We start from the raw sequence: 13608 nt of genomic DNA, 5'->3' as shown, positions 1-13608 counted from the left end.
TGTTTGTTGTAACAAACAAGCTCCCTATCCTGTATATCATTTCTGCACACCTCCTGCAGGTTGGACTTTGACTTCGCTGGAACCATAGGGCTCAAAAAGAAAGGAAAAAGGTACTGATAAACTCTCTCCAGGAAGCAGACCGCAAAATAAAGTAATCATTAGCATATGTTAAATGCATGTGACACCTCTCATTAACTTCTGTCACTAACTTGTGGTAGAAATGTGCATCTATAAATTGTAAAATTTGTAGTTCAGCCCAGTGGACTATGGACTATGAAATTTCTGGAGAGCAAGGAAAACGGCAATCAAATCTTATCTGCCTTTTCAAGTGGATATGGGAATCAATTCAGATATATACCACTAGTTAACAGAGATAAGAATCTAGCCTTGCGGGAATTTAAACATACAAAGTATAATTCTTAGTTAGTATCTAATTAATAATAACATTGAGATGCACAAATGCATATCTGTACAGAGACATACTGTACTTTTCCCTGTATTTCCTCTGCATCCCATTCGTTTTCCAGTCCACCTCAGACAGCATTTTTGTTTTTGAAAAATCCTACAACTCTGTTTTCCATGAGCTTTTAGCTTCTCTGTATTGAGTTCCTTAAGAAAAACACCAACCAAAGGAACCAGTTAGTGAAAAACCCAATGTTGAAATTACAAGGAAAAGCCAGAAGAAGAAGAAGAAGAAGAAGAAGAAGAAGAAGAAGAAGAAGAAGAGAAGACTATAGTCAGTTGGTGGCGGCACAAGGAACGTTATGTGTTGCAATTAAAGTTATTCACCCGTCAAGTGGTCTGATTCCATTGCAGTATTTGGGAGAATACAAATAAACAGTAGAGTCCAGCAATTCTGTAGGGTGTCTATTGAAGGCATAAAGGGTTTGCTGATCTGATGGCTTTTACTACCTCCGTCAATACACTTTTGCCGACCAGTCTGTCTATACAACCATTTCTCGGCAATGTATCTTAGGGTGCTGGTGAAAAGAATCCTTGTTTCACAGAGAGGTTTGTATATACTGTTTGTGCAAGAAAACTGAGACAGCTTTTTAGGGGTCAACGATTAGGTATTTATAAAGGCCCAGAAGGTCACATTTACATACATGCAAATATGCATGCATTCCTCTGCTACTGTCCAGAACCATGGAGTCACTAGAAAGCTATGTCAGCTTTCAGACTAATTCTGGAAATTGCAAACAAAGAATCTTTCACACATGGAACATGTACAAAGGTACAAAGTACAAAAAGCATCTTGTACACGGGAAGCCCATGACTAGGGATATGTATGCTATAAAATCATATCTAAACATGAAAAGGATGTTTGAAGGTCATAACTATGGACAACTATACTATCTTTCTCTTTTTATCTCTGTCTCCCTCTCTCTTTTACACACGCATACACGCATACAATCATCACCATATTGTAATAGGTTTTTTTTCTAAAGCCTTTAACTAATAAAGTTTTAACTAAAGAAAACAGACTAGATTTAGTTTTGGTATGACTATCTTCAATACTGTACACTTTAACTAGACCTATTGGGCACAAAGTCAGTTTTAGTTTTATTCCCATGAAAGCATTATAAATTCAAATCAATGTCTATTTATTTTTCATGGCAATGAACAGGGAGGAAAGCTCAAGAAAGAAAACTTTCTGTATGTTAACACCTTTCACAGCAATCTACAAAAATGTATTCTGACTTTCTGTTTCTAAAACATCTTATATAAGCTCTTCTTAGGTACTATATTTTAATGTGATCTGCCTATTTGCTATTCAAGAATTCACCAAAACCTCTAACAGCAAAGTCAGTGAAAAGAAGATGCAGCAGAGAAGGTGGGAATAAATATGTGCAAGAAATCATACATATACCTACCACCCCAACCTCTTTCTAAATATCATCCCAGTATTGATATAAGTGATTTCCCCCTTTATATAACTTGCTAAAGTGAGCAGGTTTGCCAAAAGCAACATTAAATATATCTTGTTGATGGTCCAGCTTTTCCATGCTGCTTCTCTTCCAAGATCTGAGTGAGTTTCACAACCCTGGACAGGTGAAACTTAAACTGGCAAGTTATACTGTTCCAAATTATAAATTATCCTTATTAATGACAATATTTTCTTCTCTTCTTTCAATCATTTTCAGTGTTTTCTACTTCCCTCCCACACACAATTGTTGCAGTCGGGTATCAAAGAGAAAAACAAAAAACAAAAACATGCAAGAAATTCTAACACTTTAAGCCACACTAGGGGGAAGAAAGTGCACACATCTGTCGTGCAACATACAGCTTCTGTCTTTAAGAGGGAATCATTCCACACTTACAAACGTTGACATAAAAGACACACTCATGGCATATTTCAAAACCAAAGAGCGATGGATTTACAAGGCAGGTTGATTTTATGGTGACTTTTATTGACAAGGTACGCGGGCTTTCGGCAGATGCCTCGCAGCACTGGGAAGTTAACACAGTGCCTAATTCAAGGAGACAGCCTGAGGAAGCAGCACCGACAGGGGAGAGAGCGCAGCAACGTCTCTATTACTCTCCTCGGCATCATAAAGGAGAAGAAAAATGGTATCCAGGAGGGAACTGGGAGGCTACACTACTGGCTTCGTCTTCTTTTTTTTAAGTGCAGCTCCTTCCCCCCAGAACCCACCTATCCAAAAAATGAAAGAGGAAAAAAGGGAGGGGGCAAGGCAACACAGGAAAGAACAAAGGGACCTACAGGATGCAAGGTACTCAGCCCAGCATCTGTGCTGTGGATCTAAATTTAAAGATCAGCACTAACTAAACACTGCCTTATCTTACATTTCTTAGACCAAATACTACATTACTTCTTTTCCCACAACAGGGCAGCTCATGGCACTTAATGAACAAGTGGATCTGCTGAGGGAGAGGAATACTGCAACAGGCATTGCTCCTCTAGTGAATCTTATGCAGGTTGGCTTCAGCTTGGCTGCTGGTCTGTGCAAAATAATTTTGCTTCCCAACTTGTGGAAGGAACTAAAGAAAATACCTCTATCTATTTAAAGGTTATTAGGGCAGGATGTTCAGCTTGTGTAGAATATCACCATCTCCCTTGCTTATTATAAATCTTCTTATGCATCCAATAAGTACACTCTTTTACACTGATCTGAGGAGCGTACAATGATTCCTGGTTACAACAGGCATCGAATATTGGTGGAAAGGGTCAGAAGGTAGAAAAGACATGGTGTTTTTTTTAAAAAAGAAGTAAGGGAAAAGTCCTCATTAAAAAAACATGCTCCCCAAAGTCCATGTTTGTGAGTATCTACAGGGGGATGAGCTCCCAAGATACTCACAACATAGAACCTCCTCCCCTTTTCTGGCCTGCTGGCTATTTTTCTGCAGCTCAGGGCCTCAGTTTTATATGAGAGGGACAACTCCTCTGCATAGATTCCCTTAAACCCACCTGTCTCTGGAATCCATCACCATCCACTTAAACAAAAAAAACAGGACCACACATATGAAGTGCCTCTTTCACACCTCCTAGCATTACAGAACACACCTGTTGAGCATTTCAGAGGCCCAGCTTAAGCAAAGTTGAGGTACTTACATCTCTCATTGCGGTCCTCAGGGCTGGATGAGGTCTCCCGGTCCGAAATGAGGCCGGAGACAGCAAAGATTTTTTTCCCTGTGTCATCAACTTTGAGGGAGCTGGGAGAGCCAGACGGGAGCTGGGCTCCAAACTCATACTCCTTGCCATCAGCGTCTGAGAAGCGAAGGTGGGGAGAGTCAGTATCATGGCAGTTCTTCAGGCGCTTGGCAGGTGTGAAAGCCGACTGGTAACTCTCCCTGTCCTCAGTGGAGGCAAAGGGACGGAAGGCCCCAACACCACTGTGGTTCAACATGCTGATTGGGGTGCAGTCCAGGTTGGGGGGAGCAAACTGGGGATGGAGATGCAGCAAGGAAGGTGGGAAATCACGGTTAGTGAATGCTCCTGGCACCCCACCTTGCCGGTGATACATCGAGGCAAAAGTGTAGGAGCCATTGGTGAATGGGATGTGCACATCCTTGTCCACCGACACAGGGACCCCAAAGGGCCTTGGTTGCTGACAGGGGATAGAAGCATCGCGGCTAGCTTCAGCGGTAGAAGCGAGGACCATCAGGGCTGGAGATGCCAGAGGATTGGGAAGGTAGGAGGAGTTTTCCATCTTGAAGGCTGCCCGGTGTAAGTCCATCGGAGTGTCTTTCTTTGACAGGGCCGCAAGGGAAATGTTCTTCCCTGGATGGAAAACAAAGCAATGTCTAGGTATAGAGCTGGGTAGAATGTGAGTCACTGGGGCCTCATCACTGTCCCAAAACTGCAGGGGAGGAAAAGAAGGGGAGAGACAGGGGGATATAAATTGTCAGTCAGTTTTTGGCAATTGGCTGCTCCAAATGCAGCTGGGAAATTGCATGAGCCAGAACAAAACCTCCATGTGCTCTTCTTATAGAAAACCAGCAGGCAAATTCACAGGTAACTAGAAGGGCCTCTAACTCCCTCTAAGGGTGCATGCGTACAAGTCTCTTTCTTGCTCCAAATTCACAGCTCCAGAAGCTAACTTAACATTCAAGTGACAAGTCCTAGAGGTAGATAAAACACCACAGACACAAAGTAATGGTATTCTGTGGGTCATATTGACTACTGATCATACTTCAGACTAACTGTCCTCTCCTTTTGCCATATTAAAAGGCAAAAGGACAGAGTAGGTTCAGATCAAGCCAGATGTGGTTTGTGCAGACTTAAAGTCCTTACCAAGTGCATCTGATTCCAGCAAAGAGCTATACTGGAAAATAATGTCTCTTATGAGCAAATGAAAGGCATATTGCCTGGTTGCTAACCGATTTTAAAAAATATCAGAAGGGAAGAAAAACACCTTGTAACATGAAAGCATATTGATGGTAATTCTATTCCTCCCCTCACCGCTAGCCCTTAAAGTTTAGGGGCCAGCATATGAAAAATGAAATAAATAATGCATTCATTATTCACAATTTAAAAAATGAACATATCTGCGTGTATTTACACAATCCATTAATGCATAAACAGGGTGGACAGGAAGTCTGTTCTCTCTTACAGAGGCAAGTGCGCAAATTTACCTGTGCTAATGCACACACACATTATGGATTTTACATTATCTTCAGTGATACATGTGAGAATAAATGTGCCCTGTATTTTCCCATTATGTGTTCTTCCCCATTTTTAAGGAAAGCAACAGTGATTTTCAGCAATAAAAGTGCTTGAGATCTCTGCCACTATTTAAAATCATAACTGATGCGAGTGTTATCTGACCTCTTGCAAGCATCTGCCTTTTGGTTTTGAAGATAGCACAGAATGGATCAGCAACTTTACTTCCTAATGTGCTCATTAGTCTGTAAACTGGTCTTGCTATCATTTACCAAAAAATGTTCAAAACATCTCTCAGCTTGCTTTTTATTTGAAACTACTTTGAAATTTCAAAAAGTAACCTAACAAAACAAGGCAAACATCCCATACGATACATGTATGTACACTGGAATGGACGAATCAATAATTAAATTAACTTTTCTTCCAGCACTTTCTAGTTATCTTACACCACCACCTTATTTATAACCAAGTTAGAATAATTTGTGTGTGTGTGTGCTTAAGCTTCCGCTGCCATCCATTCATAATGCTACAATGCACTTGAATATATGAGGACTATTACTTTAAAACAATATATAGTACTAGCCTTGCAGCACTCAAAAGGCCACCAAAAAAAAAATCATATAATAAAAAAGCTGTTACAAAATGTGCCTGTTAGTTCCCGAAGGTCAGACATAGCAAATAAAACTTACTGAAAGAGTCTCTTTTCTAATGGAGTGGGCTTTTGTATTCTGTGAATGAGAAAGCCTAGGTTAACAAACTCTATGGAATCTTGGCTTTGCCTTTCATTGCAGCTCGGCAATAACACTTCCTTTCTCCCATCCTGTACCCACACATTCTCTGACTTTTATTAAGTGTGAAGATGACCGGGCATCATCTCGCCTCTTCTTCATTTGCCTTCTTTCGCAATACAAAGCAGTGCCAAATTATCAGATGAGAGATACCACATGAGCAAGGTTTTGGTCTTTTCCAAATTTTAAAATTATACTTTAGTCAAGTTCTGGCTGTGGACAGATGGGTGCAAAGGACAGCCTGGCTAGCCTTCCTTTAGGTCTCTTGCTGCTTTCTGCACAACCAATTTATCAAAGAAAACTAGCAACCAAATATAAAAATCAAAAAAGGGGGGGGCAGTGACTATTGAGGGGGGTGGGGAAATATGAATATTTATTTTCGGTTGTTTTAAAAACAAAAAGTTACCCACTCAGATGAATACACTATTAAATCTAAACTGACTTAAGAGGCTGATGGCAAACCATAGTCTCTAGGATTTAAGTAAAGAGGGGGGTACAAGAGTGAGAGCGTACTACGAATGCCTCTGTGCCTGCTTTTCTATTTTTACTTGCCCTGTCACCTCATAACGTTAAATGTATTTCATAAATTAGTAATCTGGAAGCCACACTTGACACTCCTTGTAGGATACAGTGAATCACTTCAGCCGCCTTTTTCCTTCACAAACTTCATTAGGCAGAGAATAAATCAACAGATTGCAGTATTGCACCGGGCCAAGTTTTGTGTGTGTGTATATATATATATATATATCTTAAACTCCTGCCTTCTTTTTCATTTTCTCCTTGTCTTTTACCTTCTTCCGCCATACCTTTGGCTTTGCCCCCAGATGATGATTATTATTTCCCATTGCCACCATCATTAGGGGCATGTACAGATGAGGCTGCGGCAAGCCCAGTCATTATGAAAATCTATAGTTAATATACTCCCAATGTCAAAATGTCATTGGTTTTTAAATATGGAACCCAAAATAAGAAAACTAACTGACCTGCTTAATTAAAAAAATATGGATTGCAGGATAACCAGGCTGATGGAGCGTTTGGGCGGCTGGGAAGGGAGCGGGCAAAGCCAGAGTAAGTAACTGTTACTTTTCTGCCTCTATGCTGATTTTTTTTAATTTAGCACCCTGTGCAAATCCAGATTAAAATAACTCCAGCTATTGATCCAAGCAGTGGAATTGACATTAATTTTAGTTCACTTCTCACTTTGCAAAGGGATCAATAGGAAGTAATAACAGCTGACATCCTGGCTGAAAGGAAGAGAAAAGACGGTCCAGCGACAGAAATCGAAAAGCAACCAAATAAATCAGCAGATACTTTTTTTCCATGGCATCAGACAAACTCCAAACAGATTGCAAAAAGTCTTTGTTAAATTAACTAAACAAGGAGTGGAGGAGGCCAAGGGGGTGGAGATAGATCTATGAAGGTTCATAAACTGTCCGCTGGGTATCTGGATTAAATGAACAGACCTCTCTCTCTGTCTGTATGTGTGTATCCATTCTGACCATTTATAGTTTCAAAATTACCACGGTATAGGTAAAAATTATTTGAAGCCATTTCTCATTTGAACCAACTAATTGGATGTAAACTGAGGTGAAGAACAAAGAGAACCTGAATCCAAAGCTTCAGCCTGGATCCATGTAATAAATAAAACCACAGGCTAGAACAAAAGCAACATGCCCTACCCAGCTCAAATTTTGGTTTATTGATTATTAGGCCTTTTAAAATTATCGTGTGTGTGTGTGTGTGTGTGTGTGTGTGTGTGTGTGTGTATATATATATATATATATATATTAAAGGAACCTAGGTTAATGTAAAACAGAATTTACCAATTGCCCTCCTGGCCACATCCTGACAGTGTGTAAAATGGACCTGCTTCCATGTGGAAGATGGAAAACTCACTTATTTAGTATTGTGTGTGTGTGTGTGTGTGTGTGTGTGTGTCTTAGAATATATGGTCCCAAACATTAGTGTTTCCTTGTTTTAAAAAAATACTATTCTACTCTTAACTGTGCCCCAAAAAATAAATGACCATTGTGCATTCTTTCCAGACCACTATAACAGGTTGCATTTCTGGGAGGTCCTAATTTTTTGAATGAAAACAAAAGGCCTTCAAAATGAACGTTTTTTCCTCTGCTGATTCCTAAGAAAAGGGGAGGAAGAAAAATTAAAAACTAACAAAAGCAGGTGGTTTTGTTTTTTGTTTTGTTTTGTTTTTCCTTCTTCGATGGAAAAGTGCCAGGTCTTGAAAAAGAGGCAGAGGCTAAGCTTTGGCTACTACAGGTCAAAGCTCTTGTTGCTTTGGAAATGACACCGTTTTAGAAAATGGCATTTTTGAGAATGTAGTTAGAAAATCCTGATTGTTATCAAACGGAATCATCCCTGTTGCTGAAAGGTCTTCAGGTGCTAATATATGTATATGTATATGTATTTTATTTGAATTAAACGGGATTCCGTCGGAAGAAATTGAAACCAAAGTGAGCTCGAAGAGATGGAGGTGGCAAGATCTGAGTACCAAAGGGAAGGCTTCTTCTCTGAGGTCGCATTTCATGGAGAGGAAGGGATGCTGGAGTTGGGACCCACAAAGAAAGGAGGAGGACGCCGTCGATCCAGGACCAAAAGAGATCCACTAAATCTGGAGATCTAGTGAAGGGATCGAGGGGTGGATCGGGCCCCAGGGGACCTGAAGCAAGCAAGCCTTGCCTTTCCCTATTTCCATTTGCAACTTTATTTGTTCCCTTTCAACTCCACGGGGGCAGATCCAAACCCAACGAGGGGGATCGGGAGGAGGTCAGGGAGCAACAGCCTGGGCTAGGATTTTGAAAGGCACAGGGATTTCTTTCCTCCCGACCCACTAGATCCAGGATCCGACTTTGCCCAACTTTTAAAAAAATACTAGAAAGCCCTCGCGAAAGCCGAGGAACAAGAAAGTCACCCCAAAAGTCACAAAAAAGTCACCGATCCCACAAGGCAAATTCTTTGGAGGCTCGGTCCCATCGCCCGACCCTAAAAGATCCCTCCAAAGTCGCATCCTTTCTTTTCTCCAACGTCCCTAGATTTTAGATTTATTTATTTTTAGAGAAATCGGAACAAAACTCTTCCAACTCTGGATGCCGAAGGAAAAGGCAGATGTGGGTCTGGAGAGGGCTAGCCCAGCCAGCTCCACTTCCCCGCCAAGGAGAAAAGGCTTCCTTGCATTTCGGGAAAGAAACCACCGCCTTGATCTCACTTGCAAATTTAAACAGGTGTTTGTCCCTTTCGGGCTTTTCTCTCTCCTTTTAAGAGATTTCATAGGATTTGGAGCAAAGAAAAAAACCGGACACAGTCCCAAAGCCCGACACAATGTTGCTTTTCTGCCTCTGTCCATTCACTGCAGCCGCCGCCTCCCTTTGACTAAAAGAGGAACGAAAGCGGGAGAGGAACCGCTCCAAAGTTGATATGGGAAAGGCAGAATACGGGAAAGGAAGCTCCAAAACGCACTGCAGAATTAATCCAGTTTGAGACCGCTTTAACTGCCCTGGGAAAGGAGCTCTCTCGGACAGAGACGGCTAAATGTCGCACAAACACTACAGTTCCTAGAGTTTCCAGCATTGAGCCAGGGGCAGTTATAGCGGCCTCAAACCGGATTACTTCTGCAGTGTGTTTTGGGACCTAACGCCCCTCCTGATAATGATAATGATGATAAGTCATTCTCTGAAAATGCCAGCCAGAGATGCTGGCGAAACGTCAGGAATAAACTCTTCTAGAAGATGGCCACATAGTCCTAAAAAACCAGAAAAAACTCTATGATATCATCACCATCATCAGCAAACTAGGATGATATTATTATTATTATTATTATTATTATTATCATCACCATCCTCATCATCCTTATTAAAAAGCCACAACACTAAACATCTCATGCTCTGCGCCCGACAAAAAGAAATTGCCAAAAAGCAAGCTCAGAGCCCTTTTGCAAAGAAAACGAGTTCTTCCCTCCTTCCAGGAAATCGGGGCGGAAGGTTGGAGGAAGGGGAAGGCGGCCCGGCTCTCTCTCCATCCCGACCCAGGACTCACTTGCTGGCCTTCCCTTTCTTTCGAAAAGCTGCTCCTGTGCGGACGGAGGCCAGCTCTTGGCCCCACCGGCCCCGTTTCCTGCTCGGACCTGGCCTCCAAGGCTTTCGTTCTGATTCTGCCCAAAGAGATGGGGCTGGGTTGGGGTTGGGGGTTTCAAGGGGAAGGATGGCTTCCCCCTTTCCTTGCAGCCTCCTCTAGACTAGAGAGGGATTGCTCGGCTGTTGTTGGAGTTGGAAGGGAATCCAAATAAGAATCAGCTCACCTTCAAAAAATTTTCTTAGCTGCTTAGCTGGGGAAAAGTTTGCTCTTCAATACGCATTCGTTTTGTTCTCCCTTCTACTCTCACCAGCGCTGCATCCGCACTGGGGATTTAGCCCGGTTTGAGAGCGCTTTAACTGTCCTGGCTCAAGGCTATGGCATTCTGGGCACGGGAGTTTGTTGTGGCCCCGGGCCAGTTAAAGCGCTCTCAAACCGGGCTAATTCCCCAGTGCGGATGCAAAAGCCAGTCCTTTGCAATTGCCGGCAGGAATAATTGCAAACATGCAAACCATTTAAGATTTTTAATATATATTTTTATATATATATCTGCCAGAGCGGAATCGGCTCGGGTTTTATTTCTAGGGCTTTTCTTCTTCCTCAGGACTTCCCCCTTTTGTCCGATTTCGGAACATTTCTCCCCCGCCGCCGCCGCCAAGAAAAGGGACTCGGAAGAGCGAGCAGAAAAAGGGCAGCGAAGTCGGAAGAGGGCAAAGTCTCTCTGAGGGGCATTCTCCCTTCTCGCCCTCTTTTGCAAGGCTCCCTTCTCCCGAAGCCTCAGCCCTTCTCCCTTCTCAGCCCCTTCCCGAGAAAAGCGGCAAGAGGAGAAGGGAAAGAGGAAGGAGAAGAGGAAGAAAGAAAAAGATGAAGGAGGAGGAAAAGAGGAAAAAGAAGGAAAAGGAGAAGGAGAAAGAAAAGAAGAAAAAGGAGATGGAGAAGGAGGAGAAGGAGAGGAAGAAGGAAAAGAAGAAGGAGAGAAAGAGGGAAAGGAAAAAAGAAGGAAGAGAGGAAGAAGGAGAAAGAAAAGAAGGAGGAAAAGGAAAAGAGGGAGAAGAAGCGGGAGAAGAGGAAGAAGAGGCTGAAGAAAGAGAAGGAGAAGGAGCAGAAGAACTATCCCGGGATGAGCGGGAACCCCCTGAAGGTGCGGGGGGCCGGGAGAAGAGCTCTGGCCCCGGACTCGCCGGCTCCCCCTGCTCCCGCTCCCTTGCCCTCTCTGCCGGCGTCGCCCCGCGGGGAGGCCCTCCAGGGGAGGCCCAGGGCAGGAGCCCCCTCGGAGCCAGCCAGCCAGCCAGCCAGCCAGCCAGCCAGCGGCCGCCCTCCTCCTCCTGCTGCTTCCCTTCCTCCGCCGGGGCAGAGAGGGAAAAAGTTTGAACTTCCTGGAGCCTCCGCTGCTCGGCTTGGCTTTCTGCAGTTGGGGCAGCAGTCGGAGGAGGAGGAGGGCAAGGGAGCCGGAGGGCCCCGGGGCCCCGGCTCCAGACCCAGACCCAGCAGCAGGGCTACTCACGGCGCCAGGCAGCAGGCAGCAGGCAGCGGGGGCCGGGCGCTGTCTCCCCGTCGGAGGGCAGGGCAGGGCAGGCGAGGCAGGGGCCGCTCCCGGGACTGGGGCCAAGGCAGGCGAAGAAGACCAGGCACCGCCGCTCCCAGCCGCCTCCGAGCCGCGAATGAGCAGCAGCTCAGGGACTCCTCCGGCGCAGCTCCCCCCGCTCCCTCCCTCCCCCCAACACACTCACAGAGGCATCGGGCAGCAGACAGACAGACAGACAGCCAGGGAGGGAGGGCTGGGAGGAGGATGAGCAGCCCGGGATGAAGTTTGGGGCTGCGAGGGAAGGGGGAAGGGCTCGGCCTCCGGAGACCCTCCGCCTCCTAAGCTGGGCTGCATCCGCACTGCCAGGACGAACCCGCTTTGACTGCCAGGGCGCCAGGCTGGGGACTTCAGGGCACCCGACAAGAAGTCAAAAGTGGGGCCAAGGCGGATTCTTTGCTCATTAATACTTAGTTGTTCCATGTTTTAAAGGAGGGAATAAAGGGATTGTGTCATTTTACTTCTTTCCCTAATTAGGCCTTTCATTTCTGTGCTTTTTAGTGTTGCAACCCCCCTCAGTCCCTCTGGAGAGGCGGGATAGAAATTAAACTTCTTCTTCTTCATCTTCTTCTTAAACCATCCTCCTCCTCCTCCTCCTCCTCCTCATCTCTTTGAACCCCTGAAGCCTCTGGACAATAAACTGTCCTCCAGCGCCTTCTCTGAGGAGCTAGCTCCTCCAGTTGAACTGCAGCAGATGCTTTCGGAGAAGATGCCAGCAGCAGCCCCAGAGGCAGCGAAACTCTCCCAGCCTGAAAAACCCACCCAATACAACTCTGGAGGCCGGCCAGGGAAGCCTTCCCTTCACAAAAGGGAGGTCGCTGGGGAAAATCTGGAGGACCCGATCCCAAGAAAAGCTCCCAACCCTCCTAGGAAAGAGCCATCCCTGCCTCCGAGTCGTGTTCACAATGGAGGACTTTGTGGAGTTCCTCCCAGACAGAAAAAGTGGGACATGTCCTAGAAAAGGAGGACGTCTAGTCACCCTGAGTAGGTCCCCTATAGAAAGAACAAGGCAGTGTGTGTTGAGGACAGAAGGTTAACATATGGGACATGTTCTTGGAAAGGAGGGCCTCTGGCCACCCCAGTCATGCCATGATTTTCATCCCTGGCACATGGAGGAGGCGTAGCAATTCTGCTAAACCCAGGGTGACCAGCCGTCCTCCTTTTTCCCCAGGACATGCCTTACCTTTCAGCCTTCTGTCCAGGAGGACATTCCAAAGGTCCTCCCTTTTGACCATGACCCAGAACAGGGGGACCAGAGGCCCTCCTCTCACCGCAAAGGAGGACAAGGCAGCGCAACATGGAGCTAAAACATTTGGAGAAATATACATTCAGGCTTGTGCGTCAGGCTCAGAACGGAAGACATTGTGGAAACCCTCACAGACAGAAGGTTGAAATGTGGGGTATGTCCTGGGAATAAAGGTCACCCTGAGTAGATCCCATATAGAAAGAAGAAGGCAGTGTGTGTTTTCTTAAGTAATCCCCACCAGTGGCTTCCCATCCTTGTGATTTCCTTCCATACACTTTCCACTGTTTTTGACATATTAAGGGCACCAGGACATCTTCCCACACGAGGCTCAAACTGACTTGTGCCACCAAGCTATGTGCCTCCAAGTCCTTTCTGAGTTATGGCAACCCCATCATGGGTTTTCTTGGCAAATGTCTTCAGAGGGGATTTGCCATTGCCAGCCTCTGAGCCTGAGAGTATATGGCTGGTCACCCAGCAGATTCCATGGCTCAGCATGGATTCCAACCCTGACTTCCAGAGTTGTAGCCCAACACTCAAACCACCACACCATTCCTACCAGGACAAAACATACCTGCTGTTCAACTGCTGTGTATGGCCCATGTTTACGGCATTCACAAGCAACAGAATTGGGTGACACAAGCAGAATTTGGGTGCCTTATGTACAACCTGGATTCCTACCCATCCTCTTTTTTTACAGCAAATATTTAAAGGAGGAGGTGGGGAACTTTATATGCAAAACCTACATCAGCTGATAGATACACAGCATGACATTTGTCACCCATTT

The 13608-nt window shown here is 44.8% G+C and overlaps 1 protein-coding gene across 3 annotated transcripts in view; it reads right to left on the bottom strand.

Annotated features, from left to right (window-relative positions):
* RNF220 (ring finger protein 220) overlaps nt 1-11530 on the bottom strand; it is a 373850-nt gene extending 362320 nt beyond the window's left edge. Inside the window, exons 1-2 of one of the 3 annotated variants that reach the window (XM_089514994.1) lie at nt 11501-11530; nt 3572-4319 (exon numbers count right to left, since the gene is read on the bottom strand). In XM_089514994.1, the coding sequence (XP_089371120.1) occupies nt 3572-4196 (625 nt within the window). In that variant the 5' untranslated portion in view covers nt 4197-4319; nt 11501-11530. Of the gene's footprint in view, nt 1-3571; nt 4320-11500 lie in introns of those variants that run through there. The other 2 variants (XM_089514992.1, XM_089514993.1) reach the window with 2 other exon arrangements.
* Nucleotides 11531-13608: the final 2078 nt, after the last annotated feature.

This window comes from Sceloporus occidentalis, unplaced genomic scaffold, assembly GCF_023333645.1.
Source record: "Sceloporus occidentalis isolate IW3139 unplaced genomic scaffold, rSceOcc1.0.p SCAF_3, whole genome shotgun sequence".
Lineage (NCBI taxonomy): Eukaryota > Metazoa > Chordata > Lepidosauria > Squamata > Phrynosomatidae > Sceloporus > Sceloporus occidentalis.
This window is presented reverse-complemented; position numbering and strand designations above follow the sequence as displayed.